The 13411-nt window shown below is 37.9% G+C and overlaps 1 protein-coding gene across 2 annotated transcripts; it reads right to left on the reverse strand.

The window, feature by feature from the left end:
* Positions 1 to 1278: 1278 nt before the first annotated feature.
* LOC113762820 (putative late blight resistance protein homolog R1A-3) lies at positions 1279 to 5849 on the reverse strand. 2 transcript variants are annotated; one of them, XM_027306433.1, is made up of 4 exons: positions 5307 to 5849; positions 2923 to 3992; positions 1735 to 2211; positions 1279 to 1561 (listed from the first exon to the last, which is right to left on the reverse strand). In XM_027306433.1, the coding sequence occupies exons 1-3, from the start codon at positions 5757 to 5759 to the stop codon at positions 1773 to 1775; spliced, it is 1962 nt and encodes a 653-aa protein (XP_027162234.1). In that variant the 5' UTR covers positions 5760 to 5849; the 3' UTR covers positions 1279 to 1561; positions 1735 to 1772. The 2 variants fall into 2 exon arrangements, with proteins under 2 accessions (XP_027162234.1, XP_027162233.1); XM_027306432.1 differs by having other exon boundaries at positions 1735 to 3992.
* Between the last annotated feature and the right edge of the window lie 7562 nt (positions 5850 to 13411).

Here is a 13411-nt window from a genome sequence, read left to right on the forward strand (position 1 = left end):
AAACCCTAAAACAATGAACAGAAAATTTTTTTTAATTGGGTAGGGTTTGATCAAAGAACAAAGAAGAAAACAAAAAAAGAAAAAGGATATTAACTTGGATTAAGAGCCAAAACTCTGATACCAACTGATGCGAACTCGATTCTCCAAGGACTGCTCAAGAAGAAATCGAATCGATCTAGCAGCAGAAAGATCCATCTTGATCAGGTTATGAACAATTTGCGGATTCTAAACGATCAAGGGCGGTTCGAGGCCGTGTTAGAAGGGTAGAAGACACCACAATCAAGCGCATTCCTTGATTGATACTTGAACAAAGAAGACATTCTCACTTTGTATGAAGCGACGTTCTCGAGGAACAAGAAAGAGAAAACTCTCAAATTTTATTCATTTCTAACATAACTTTCGAAAATGTTGCATAAGGTTGATTATTTATAACCTACAAGACTCAAACCCTAGAACTATCTAAACCCTAATAATACTAATATTTGTGTTTAGATATGCTAGATATGCCTTAATAGACTTACAAGATTCAAACGAACACTTGGAAATAGAAAATAACCTAAAAATTACAAAAATTACCTAAAATAGCAAAAACTGATTCGACGAAAACCAGCCCCGTCATGACGCCGATCATCACCAAAAGTTCACTTTTGAAGAATGAAATTCATGTTTAAAATAGGGAAAAGTGCATCCGCAGCCTGGTCCCTCGCGGATCGGGTCGCGAATCTGCTTCTGCTTCCTTTTTCTACATTTTTCTTCGACCACCATCCACGGCAACGCCTTGTTTTGAAACTTTACTTGAAAAACCATGAACATTAACACCCTAAGAATGAAGATCACATTTTGGATGGCTTCCATGTTCACGTCATAGGATTTTTTGAAAAAATTTTTTTAGCATGTATGCTTTTTATCCTAATATTTTACTCAGCCAATTTAAAGGCATGAAGTTTGTAGCTACTAGCGAAAACGCCTTCAAATGGATGACTTCGCAATCTCTTGTTAAGGATGATACATGGACTTCACGTAAGAGGCATACGTTCAAATACTTACCTCCTCCAAGGCAAAAACTTTGACTCCAGGCAAATCCAAGTCATTCATATTCATTTCATTTTTCAAGTGCTGCTCTTGAATAAATTGTTTCAGAAATTTCTCCAATGATAAAAGTTTTAAACATGCAGATTTCTTTTTTTTTCTTTTTATCTTTTGCGTTTAGCTGGAAGGCAAGTTTTCTTATTGATTGAATGACTGTTGCCGTCAGGGTGTAACATTGATAGCTATCAATACAGGGAGAGAATAAAAGAAGACTTAATTTTTAAAAATTGAGGAGATACAAGACAAAGGCTAGTTAAATTTGCCGAAAGAGTACCAGAATAAAAAAGAAGTACAATCCTGGGCTCTCATGAAAGAGACAAGTAGAAAATCCCAATACAGAAGTTCAGTTCTCCAGCTGAAAACTTAGTCCCAGACGATCTAGTTGAGACAATTTCTACTCAACTGTCCTGCTTCCCAATGTTTCAACCAGCAATGTAGATCCACGGCCTTCCTCTTACAGAAGTTAAACATTCTGCAAATTAATTAAAAAAAATTAGAAGGAAGAAGAACAATTAAGTAGCAATTGTTAGCTGTTGAAATAGTCTAGCTCCTATATTTTGAATTACTCCATGCATGTAGAATAGAACTTTGAAGGGAAAAGAACCTTGAGCGAAATTAGAATAGAAAGCAAAATTTTTTCCTAACCTGTTAAGGCAGCAATTATGAGCTTATTTGTGTTGGAATCACTGATCTGGAGGATAAACTGAGAGTTTAAATGCAGCTCCTCTTTTGTTCTTATCATTTGCTTGAACCTTCAATTTCAAAACTTGAATGTTTCTTGCAGATTTAGCGACCATAGAGTTGGTACAGTAGAGGTCAATTTCTTGGAGGGTAGCTATATCTCCAAGACCAGATGGGACAGCCTCAAGCTTAGTGCAATGCCTGAGGAACAGGCTTCTTAGTATGGGAAAATGACTAGCCAAAGCTTTCCACATCACTAAATTTGTACTGCCAATGTGCAAAACCTTAAGATTACGAAAACCACCACCTTCTGTTCGCCACAGCTCTCCTTGAAATGCATTATCTTTCAACTTCAGCACCTCAAGCTTCTCCAGCTTTCCCAATGTGGACATGTGCTTCCAATCGAGCAAGGTATTTAGTAAAGTCAACCTGGTTAGCTTCCTAGGAAACATGTTTTCTTGAGGAAGAGCATGTAACTTAAAAGTAATATCATCATTCAACAGCTTCAAATTTTCAAGGTCTTCCAATTTGAAGAGGTTGGCAAACAAGCTAGACTGACCAGTGGGCTGTATGACATTAACTAGTTTTCCACATACACCCAACTTCTTGAGTTTGGGAGCCCTAACAAACAGTTCTGCTCTGCAACTTTCTGGTGAAATTGTAGAAAGGGTTTTCAAGTGTGCATTAATAATGAGCTCTTTCTTAGATTCTACCAGACTTGTGGAAGCATTAGTGTGTACATGTCTTAGTTGTGGAAGCTTCCATATGTCTGCTTTAATTTCAAGGGTACGAGATGATGTTTCTACTATGAGAGTCTGTAAGTTCCAGAGATTTGACAGTTTCTCAGGAAGGATTTTGAAGTTGCAAGAGACAGCAATGTATTTCAAAAGAACCAGGTAAAGCAAGTCAGTGGGAAAACGGGTTAAAATAAGTGATCTAGCATCTAAAACTCTAAGAAGTTTGAAGGCTTTAGGGATCAATGAGACATGTTCGGGTTGCAAAGTGGTTTCATCCTTGGCAAAGCTCAGAAATGATCGGACAAATTCACCAGATGGTTTTGATTTAATATAATCAGCAACAAATGCATTCACACACAAGCGACGAAAACCATCAGAAGAACGGTCAGCAGAAAAAGAAGGGGCTTGATCAAACCTTTTTATTTCTTGGAAAAGATTTTCTTTCGTGGCTTCCTTCTTGCAGAAGTCACGCAAAGTATCATGAATTCGACATGTTTTTATTTGACCAGTCAACCTCCTGTGCCCCACCATTACTAAATTTCTGTCCACCAATTCCTCCAAATAATCCTCCGCTATATCCTCCAGACTCATACACCCATCCCGTGGAATAAATCCTTCAGCGATCCACAGCCGAACCAACTTCCACACCGGGATCTCAAAATCTTCACGGAAGACTCCAAGGTAGAGAAAACATGGCTTCAAATAATATGGCATGTGATTGTAACTTAGCTTGATCACATCATAACTCTGCTCTTGTTTTCTTGCAACATAATCATTCACATCTTCAGCTACTTTCTTCCACCAATCTGTTCTATCTCGATGATTCACAAGTATACCTGCAACTACCACTATAGCTAACGGTAGTCCATCACACTTCTGCAAAATGCGCAGTTCATAAGCCTCCAACTCTGAGGGGCAACAATTGTTTCCAAAAACCTTTCTTCGCAATAACTCTCGACTCTCTTCTGGGTACAGAAACCGCAAAAAATAAGGATCAATACTTTGATTAGCATGAACAGCTACAGGTTTGTGTCGGCTTGTTATTAGAACTCTACTCCGTTTATTATTGTTGGGGAAAGCACCCTTGAGCTGATCCCATGCTTCATTGGTCCACACATCATCCATCACAATCAGATACTTTCGAGTCTTCAATTGATCATGGAGTTCTTTACACAACTGTTCATCGGACATCTTATTCATTTGATCAGTAATTTGAGTAAACTGACCCAAAATTTTGAGGAACATTTCCTTCCTTTCATATTCTTGAGACACATTCACAAATGCACGAGTATAGAATTCATACTCAATTTTAGGGTCATTTAAAACTTTTTTGGCTAGTGTCGTCTTCCCAAGGCCAAGCATTCCAATGATTGAGATTACTTCTAGTTGATCCGATTGATCATCTGATTCTCCTGTAAGAAGCTCAATTACTTCTTTAGCCGCGTCATCAAAACCAACCACATTATCTTCCTCAACCACTGGAGTCTGTAAATTAAATGGTAGATATATCACACTTGGAAATTCAAAACCAAAAGACAGGACATTCCATAGGGGTGATTAATGAAATGTGGTAACTACTAATCTGCTTTTGAATACCTGCCAAGTGAATTTTTTTTCCCTCTTTAGCGACCACTATATAGAGCAAGTAAAAAGTTTCTTTTAGTGGCTGCTTTTTAGACCAAGCAAGTATGAAAAGAACACGTCAGTGATGGATAAAAGAGTCTGATTCAATACAAATGGGCTTACCCTAACAGAAGGCTTGAAGAGTAACTTACCACAACCCATCTCACTATATATTTATCCCACTCACAATGTTATGACTTATGACCATAATGCAACGTAGAATCAAGAAACAGACTGGACTAGACAATGGCTGCATAGAGCAAGTAAAAAGTTTCTTTTAGTGGCCGCTTTTTAGACCACACAAGTATGAAAAGAACACGTCAGTGATGGATAAAAGAGTCTGATTCAATACAAATGGGCTTACCCTAACAGAAGGCTTGAAGAGTAACTTACCACAATCCATCTCACTCTATATTTATCCCACTCACAATGTTATGACTTATGACCATACTGCAACGTAGAACCAAGAAACAGATTGGACTAGACAATGGCTGCATTGAGCTTTTTCTTTACAATCTATATTTTAGAAATGAAATTGCGATGCAATGACACTAGAGAGTTTGGCTCAAAATCCATTTCTTTTACACCTTAAGAACACTAAACAGTAATTACTCTACAAAAAAACTTCCGGACGATTACAAACAAATTTAAAAACCCTAGGCATTACAAAGACATGCGGTATATCTGGGATACGTCAGCACTTGAAAATCAAAAGATAAACTTTGAACACAGAAAGGACTTATGTAGGATTTCATCCAGCTCAGGATGTTAATTAATGAAAAATCACTGAAAAGTTATGTGTTACTGAGATCTTTATCCATATAGTTCCGTTCATATCCTTCTTTTTTGTTTTTTTTTTTTTTGACTTTCCTCAGAATCATCATCTGGTATTTATGGGAAATAACAATGGATCAAATATCCCCTTATCAAATCAAAGTATTACCTATCCCATAATTCTAGTTGACTTAATTCCACTTGAATTCTACTAAATTTAAACCACTGATTTACCAATCAATTTTTCCTCCTTTAGATCTATCAAGCAAAAAAGTCATCAGTCTTAAGCACTTAATAACACCAGATCATAAATGATGCTTAATGGCTTAGGAGCATACAAATTTACAAGAATCCAAGTATTGTAGACACAAAGCAAAATACCAGTAGTGGTTCATCTATTACCTTTTTCTTCTTTTGACGTCTGTTGGATATCTCCTCAATTTGCATAGCAGCAAATCCAAGTGCTGCCCTGTTTTGGTAAATCTCCTGCACATCTTTGCTGACCTTCTCAATCTCTTTCCCCACAGCTCGAAGGTCTGAAATATAATCAACAAAATGGGCAGCTTTGCTGATCGCCCTTCTCAATTTCTGCACTGAAGCACAAGAGATGTATGTTTCAATTGCATCCTCAGCTCGATAAACCACACCCCTGATTTTACTGGCTAACTTTTCAAGGATCTCATTGTCACTGTACTTATCTGTGTACTCCCTGATGAAGGCTCTCAACGTTTCAAGATCTTCACAGAGCTCCTTAACATTGTCCTTCACTCCACCTATTAATTCAGCATTGTATTGAACCGATTCTTTCAGGTTTTGTAGGATGAATCCCAGTGCAGCATCTGGGATGTTAGCCATTTTTCGAGGGATGAAGATTTTTTTTGGAGAAAAAAGAAAAGTAGAAGGGAATTTCTTCCACCTAGCAGAGTTGGAAATAGTACTTCAGAGTTTACAGTTGACTTGCCTCGAAATGTGACTAAGTCATGAAACTAATAAAATGCTGCATAATAAACTCTCTCTATATCTTTTTTGTTTTTTTTTTTTGGGTATTGTTGAACGCAGGTTGATGATACAGAGAGGCCTTCCGCTGTCCTGTATGAATTTAGGAGTATTAATTCTCGGGAAAAATCACGAAAACTCTCATAAGGTTTGTAGCGATTTCACTTTATCTCTTAACGTTAATTTTTTGGCACTTTATCACCTTGAATGCTAGTCAAAGCACTGAATTGGTAACGGAGTTGATGGCCGAAAGTTAAATGTCGGATAGACAAAATTACCCATGAATTTGGTATGGATAAAAATAATTTTTCCAAAATATCCTTGGTGGAATTGGAATGGCCAATGTTGCTGGTTCATTTTAGCTTCTCTGTTTTTCCCAAAAATAATTTTTCCAAAATGCCCTTTGTAAATACTTTAGCTTTTTTGTTTTTTCCACAACTCTTGATTGTAATATAGCACAAAATTTTCTTCCATTGTCGCAAAGTTTGGGGTTAACCCACTGTGAGGACTCATGTTTTTTATTCTTAAAATAATTATTTTTATAATTATTTATGCTAGTATTAGTTAATTATCTTATCGTTACATGAATTGCTCGTAAATTTCACATTATCGCGAGCGAGTTGAAAGTTTACGTATTGCGCGTAGGAACGACTAAGTGGAGATTTGAGAAAGTTATACTAGACTCATAAGAGTAAGTAAATACAGTGTTAAAGGAATTACATTTGAAGATTTGTGCACTAGTGCAACAAACAAGAGATAAAAATGATAGTACGAAACACTATTCAAATCCTATTCATAGTTGACTTTTGCAAAGTTTTTGGCCACAATTTCTTCAAGCTTCCAAGACAAGATTCACACAACTCAAACCACTCCCTCTCTCCTTTCTTTGGTCGGCCGAAACAGCAAAGGAAAAGGAAGGAAGAAAGCTTCTTCATCTTGCTCCAAATCTTGTTCCATTTCCCTCACAAATCTTTACCCAAATCACATACTACTTGGAGATTAGTTCTAGTTTGGAGAAAAGCATCATCTTGTGGAATTTCTTGGAGAGTTTTTGGGTGAAAATTTTCTGGTTTCTTCAAGGGTTCAAGAGGTAACCCTTCACCTTCTTCAATCTTTCTAATTTCTTCAAGAATGAAGCTTAGTTTGCATGGGTTTACAACCCTAAGCAAGGAATATGCTAGCGGACTTGAGGTGTTTCATTTTTTACTTTAATCACTAGGCTAGCGGTCTTGAGGTGGATTATAGGTGGCTGCCTTGAGGATTTGTTGCTTGGTTGATGTTGTTTATGCGTTATATGAGAGAATTACGGTTAGAAAGTGGAGGGAAATAGAAGAAAAAATGGAAGTGCAAGCAGGCCGAAATTTTCTGTCCATGTTGCTCTGTTTTAATTCGAAATTTTAGTGCTTGTTTGGCTGTGAAATTGATGGTTATATGTTGTATATTGTGTATATAAAGTGTCTACAAAAAATCGTTTCAATTGGTTGCTCAAAACTAGGGTTTTCGAAAATGGATGAAATCTGGAAAATGGTAGTCAGGGCAGCCGAACAGTAGCTCTTTGTTTGAACGTAACTCTTTGTACAAAAGTTGAAATCAAGTGCCGTTTATGGCATTTGAAACTAGACATTCATAACTTTCTAACGGTATAAAAATCACCCGCTAGTTCGAACTGAGTGAACCGTAGTGATTCGACAAATTCGACTGTCCTGTTGTGACTGTCTATCCGAGAGGAATGGAGAAGCGGCATCTTGTGGCTTGATTTTCTCTCACTTGTGAACTGATTTTTGTCACGGCCCCACCTCTCGCCGGGACTCAGTCGTTCACTAAAGTCCTCAATTGAATTTCAAGATATATATATCAAATATACATCAAAGGTTCCCAAACTTTACATATCAACAGCGAAGCGTCCACGCTTCCACTGCGCCACTCTGATCCTTGATCACAATTATTATACAGGAGGAAGTCCAACACTAGACTATTACACATCCAATCAATTCTAAACGTTCAATACAATCCCAATATGAATGATCACACAAAAGGAAATCCAAGTTCAAGCCACACATGAGATAATCCATGAATAAACACTACAAGCCACTCCTTCGCCTTGAGCCCTGTGGAGGGGAATAAAATAGTTTTGGGGTGAGCTAGAAACTCAGCGAGTAACCAGTAAAATCAGTAATCAAATCTGTTTAACAATAGTTCATTTCAATGATGTCATTTCAATATGGAGTATCAATAATTCAAGAAACATTTACAATGGAAAGCGATAGTAACATTCATGAAAAGGATACGTTCGTTCTCCTGTCATTTCATTGCATTTGGTTTCATTCGTGCATTCATTCACCCCGTCCCTAGCTTTTGGCCAGGCTCCACCAACCTACAAGGTAATACTCGAGTATACCGAAACGTTCACCCAAGTTCCTAGTCGCCCGACCGAGTCCGCTTCTGGCTCGAGACGACCGGTAAAAGGGCAATGGCCAGTTCAGCCCAAAAGGCTTACATTCATGCGCAAGTAGCATTTAATCATTAATCATTGAAAATTTCATATTTATTTAGGTCGAGTGCGATAAAGTACACACTCGCCTAGAAAAACTCGTTTTAACAATCATTGAAAGCAAAATCAATAATAACAAGACACTGATATGCAAGCACGCATGATATGTAAGAAAACAGTTCCAAAAGTAAATTATGCAAGAAATGGTTCATAAATAATTTTAGAAATAGTTTGAGGTCACTCACCTCCACGGCTCTGAAACCATCCATCATATAGCATTGTCTTGCTCAAATCCAAGTCTTAGATCACAAACCCAATGCAACAAGTCCCTTCAAAGTTCGGACAGCACTTCCCCTAAATTTGCTAACTTTTCCAGCCATCACGGCTTCATTATTTCCTCATTCCAACCCAAAGGTACACACACAACAACAAGTTCATCCAATAACCATCCAGCAAGCTCCAAGTAGTACTAGTACAAGTCAAGCTAGGGAAAAGTCCGGAAATGAAAGTTTAGCTCAAACCAGAAAAACAGTTTTGACGTCATTTTGCGGTAATGGTGCCAAAAGCACTACGATGGTCGGATCAAGGTACAAGACCTACCATTTCGAAGCTAAGAACCAGGGCTACAACAATGTAAAAGGCCACTCAGTCCAAATCCTAGCACAACTAGGTCAAATATGCAGAATACCAAACCAGAACCGTAATTGCAGGTTTGCAAATCACACTATGCTGTAATCAGTACAACTCAGTCTATACAGGTCCAAATGCAGAAATTCCAAAGGCATATGATAGCTAGGCCATCAAGCTACATTTCATCAGAAGACACCAACATCCAAATCCAAATAAATTCCAGTCAAAACAGACGATTACAAGCGCACTTCGCACATTCTGATCAACCCAGAACAGCAACAGTAAAATCGACATATCTCATTCTACACTACTCCAATTGCCCTGAAATTTTACAGGCACCTCAAATACATCAATACCTACAACTTTCATGTTTTAAGAAAAGGCCAATTCGGCCTCTAACCATATGATACAAAACCGGACAGAAAAGGGGGTTATGAAACCCTAACTTTCTCAAATTCCTTCCAAATCCAAAATTGGTTGCAATTACCAATCATTTACATCCACTAGAGTCATAACCCCTCATTACCAACCATCATAAATAACCACAACATCATGATCACATTAAACCAGAAAATTCCTCAATAAAATAAAAACTTCACCAATTCATCTCAAACCAAGAAACAAACCACAAATTTCAGCACTTTAGCCACCACTAGGCACAAATTAAGCATCATTAAGTGTAGGAGGAAGTGTAATCACCACTTACCTAGTAAACAAGAGAGAAGGAGTTGTAGAACACCTTAGCTTCCTTAAAAACATTCACCAAACAACTTACTAGCACCTAATGGAGGGATTTTATGGAGTAGAAACTAGTTTATGTGATTGTTTTTGGAAGCCTTGAGCTAAATGGAAGCTAAAATGTTGAAGAGTTTCTTTCTTCTTTGCTCAAGAGAGAACCAGCCATGGAGGAGAAGAAAAGAGTGAATTTTTGTGATTTTTGTGAGATATTTAACTCAATGGCAAAAAGTCAAAAAGGGTGAATAGTTGTCTTAGGCTTCAACCACTCACAAAGTGACACGTGTCACTTCATTAAATGCATTTCTATCCTTTTGTTTCCTCTCACATCAATCACATCTCATCCTCCACTTATCTCTTAACACCCGATAAATTTCACCCAGTATCCGAAACTTAACCTTATTGGCCGAATTTTTCCGAACTTATCGCACTAGTGGGGCCCACGTCCATAATATATCCGTAATTTTTCAAAAACTCTCCAATGCTTGAAAAATCATCTAAAAACTATAATTACTCATAAAATTCACCAAGAAAATTTTCCTAAGCCAGAAAATGCAGAAAACATGCCATTAAAGGAAATAAACCCTAGGAAAATTATTAAGAGGAATTTACGGGTTCTCACACTCATACTTTTCGGGGCCTCACAATATCCCCTCCTTAAAAGAATGTCGTCCTCGACATTCCATCTTGTACCAATCAAGTTGAGACATCCCGCAAGAATCACTAATATTGCAAACCAAACCCACAGTCCGGCATCCTAAACTTCAAGCCTAGGATGCACTACAGAGATCTGAAACCTAAGCTCTGATACCAATTGTCACGGCCCCACCTCTCGCCGGGACTCAGTCGTTCACTAAAGTTCTCAATTGAATTTCAAGATATATATATCAAATATACATCAAAGGTTCCCAAACTTTACATATCAACAGCGAAGCGTCCACGCTTCCACTGCGCCACTCTGATCCTTGATCACAATTATTATACAGGAGGAAGTCCAACACTAGACTATTACACATCCAATCAATTCTAAACGTTCAATACAATCCCAATATGAATGATCACACAAAAGGAAATCCAAGTTCAAGCCACACATGAGATAATCCATGAATAAACACTACAAGCCACTCCTTCGCCTTGAGCCCTGTGGAGGGGAATAAAATAGTTTTGGGGTGAGCTAGAAGCTCAGCGAGTAACCAGTAAAATCAGTAATCAAATCTGTTTAACAATAGTTCATTTCAATGATGTCATTTCAATATGGAGTATCAATAATTCAAGAAAGCATTTACAATGGGAAAGGCGATAGTAACATTCATGAAAAGGATACGTTTCCGTTCTCGCTGTCATTTCATTGCATTTGGTTTCATGTCGTGCATTCATTCACCCGCGCGTCCGGCTGGCTTTTGGCCAGGCTCCACCAACCTAACAAGGTAATACTCGAGTATACGAAACGTTCACAACCAAGTTCCTAGTCGGGCCCGACCGAGTCCGCTTCGTGGGCTCGAGACGACCGGTAACAGGGCGCCAATGGCGCAGTTCAGCCAAAGGCTTACATTCATGCGCGTAGCATTTAATATTAATCATGTGAAAATTTCATAATTATATTTTAGGTTCGAGTGCGATAAAGTACACACTCGCCTAGAAAACTCGTTTTAACAATCATTGAAAGCAAAATCAATAATAACAAGACACTGATATGCAAGCACGCATGATATGTAAGAAAACAGTTCCAAAAGTAAATTATGCAAGAAATGGTTCATAAATAATTTTAGAAATAGTTTGAGGTCACTCACCTCCACGGCTCTGAAACCATCCATCATATAGCATTGCCTTGCTCAAATCCAAGTCTTAGATCACAAACCCAATGCAACAAGTCCCTTCAAAGTTCGGACAGCACTTCCCCTAAATTTGCTAACTTTTCCAGCCATCACGGCTTCATTATTTCCTCATTCCAACCCAAAGGTACACACACAACAACAAGTTCATCCAATAACCATCCAGCAAGCTCCAAGTAGTACTAGTACAAGTCAAGCTAGGGAAAAGTCCGGAAATGAAAGTTTAGCTCAAACCAGAAAAACAGTTTTGACGTCATTTTACGGTAATGGTGCCAAAAGCACTACGATGGTCGGATCAAGGTGCAAGACCCACCATTTCGAAGCTAAGAACCAGGGCTACAACAATGTAGAAGGCCACTCAGTCCAAATCCTAGCACAACTAGGTCAAATATGCAGAATACCAAACCAGAACCGTAATTGCAGGTTTACAAATCATACTATGCTGTAATCAGTACAACTCAGTCTATACAGGTCCAAATGCAGAAATTCCAAAGGCATATGATAGCTAGGCCATCAAGCTACATTTCATCAGAAGACACCAACATCCAAATCCAAATAAATTCCCGTCAAAACAGACGATTACAAGCGCACTTCGCACATTCTGATCAACCCAGAACAGCAACAATAAAATCGACATATCTCATTATACACTACTCCAATTGCCCTGAAATTTTACAGGCACCTCAAATACATCAATACCTACAACTTTCATGTTTTAAGAAAAGGGCAATTCGGCCTCTAACCATATGATACAAAACCGGACTGAAAAGGGGGTTATGAAACCCTAACTTTCTCAAATTCCTTCCAAATCCAAAATTGGTTGCAATTACCAATCATTTACATCCACTAGAGTCATAACCCCTCATTACCAACCATCATAAATAACCACAACATCATGATCACATTAAACCAGAAAATTCCTCAATAAAATAAAAACTTCACCAATTCATCTCAAACCAAGAAACAAACCACAAATTTCAGCACTTTAGCCACCACTAGGCACAAATTAAGCATCATTAAGTGTAGGAGGAAGTGTAATCACCACTTACCTAGTAAAAAAGAGAGAAGGAGTTGTAGAACACCTTAGCTTCCTTAAAAACTTCACCAAACAACTTACTAGCACCTAATGGAGGGATTTTATGGAGTAGAAACTAGTTTATGTGATTGTTTTTGGAAGCTTGAGCTAAATGGAAGCTAAAATGTTGAAGAGTTTCTTTCTTCTTTGCTCAAGAGAGAAACTAGCCATGGAGGAGAAGAAAAGAGTGAATTTTTGTGATTTTTGTGAGATATTTAACTCAATGGCAAAAAGTCAAAAAGGGTGAATAGTTGTCTTAGGCTTCAACCACTCACAAAGTGACACGTGTCACTTCATTAAATGCATTTCTATCCTTTTGTTTCCTCTCACATCAATCACATCTCATCCTCCACTTATCTCTTAACACCCGATAAATTTCACCCAGTATCCGAAACTTAACCTTATTGGCCGAATTTTTCCGAACTTATCGCACTAGTGGGGCCCACGTCCATAATATATCCGTAATTTTTCAAAAACTCTCCAATGCTTGAAAAATCATCTAAAAACTATAATTACTCATAAAATTCACCAATAAAATTTTCCTAAGCCAGAAAATGCAGAAAACATGCCATTAAAGGAAATAAACCCTAGGAAAATTATTAAGAGGAATTTACGGGTTCTCACACTCATACTTTTCGGGGCGTCACAATTTTGGCAATGACTCTTTCTAATGAAATGTAGCATTTTGAACCTAGTTTGCAACTCTATAAACTATTCTTAATTTGAACTTGTATTGAGTGAGATGTGG

The sequence above is a fragment of the Coffea eugenioides genome, chromosome 2 (assembly GCF_003713205.1).
Source record: "Coffea eugenioides isolate CCC68of chromosome 2, Ceug_1.0, whole genome shotgun sequence".
NCBI classification, from domain to species: Eukaryota; Viridiplantae; Streptophyta; class Magnoliopsida; order Gentianales; family Rubiaceae; genus Coffea; species Coffea eugenioides.

Excerpts from the sequence above, each read along its gene's own strand:
- LOC113762820 (XM_027306432.1), bottom strand. The coding sequence starts at position 5,759 with ATGGCTAACATCCCAGATGCTGCACTGGGATTCATCCTACAAAACCTG. Across the intron at positions 3,993-5,306 it reads GACGTCAAAAGAAGAAAAAG|ACTCCAGTGGTTGAGGAAGA; the intron begins GTAATAGATGAA and ends TTTAATTTACAG.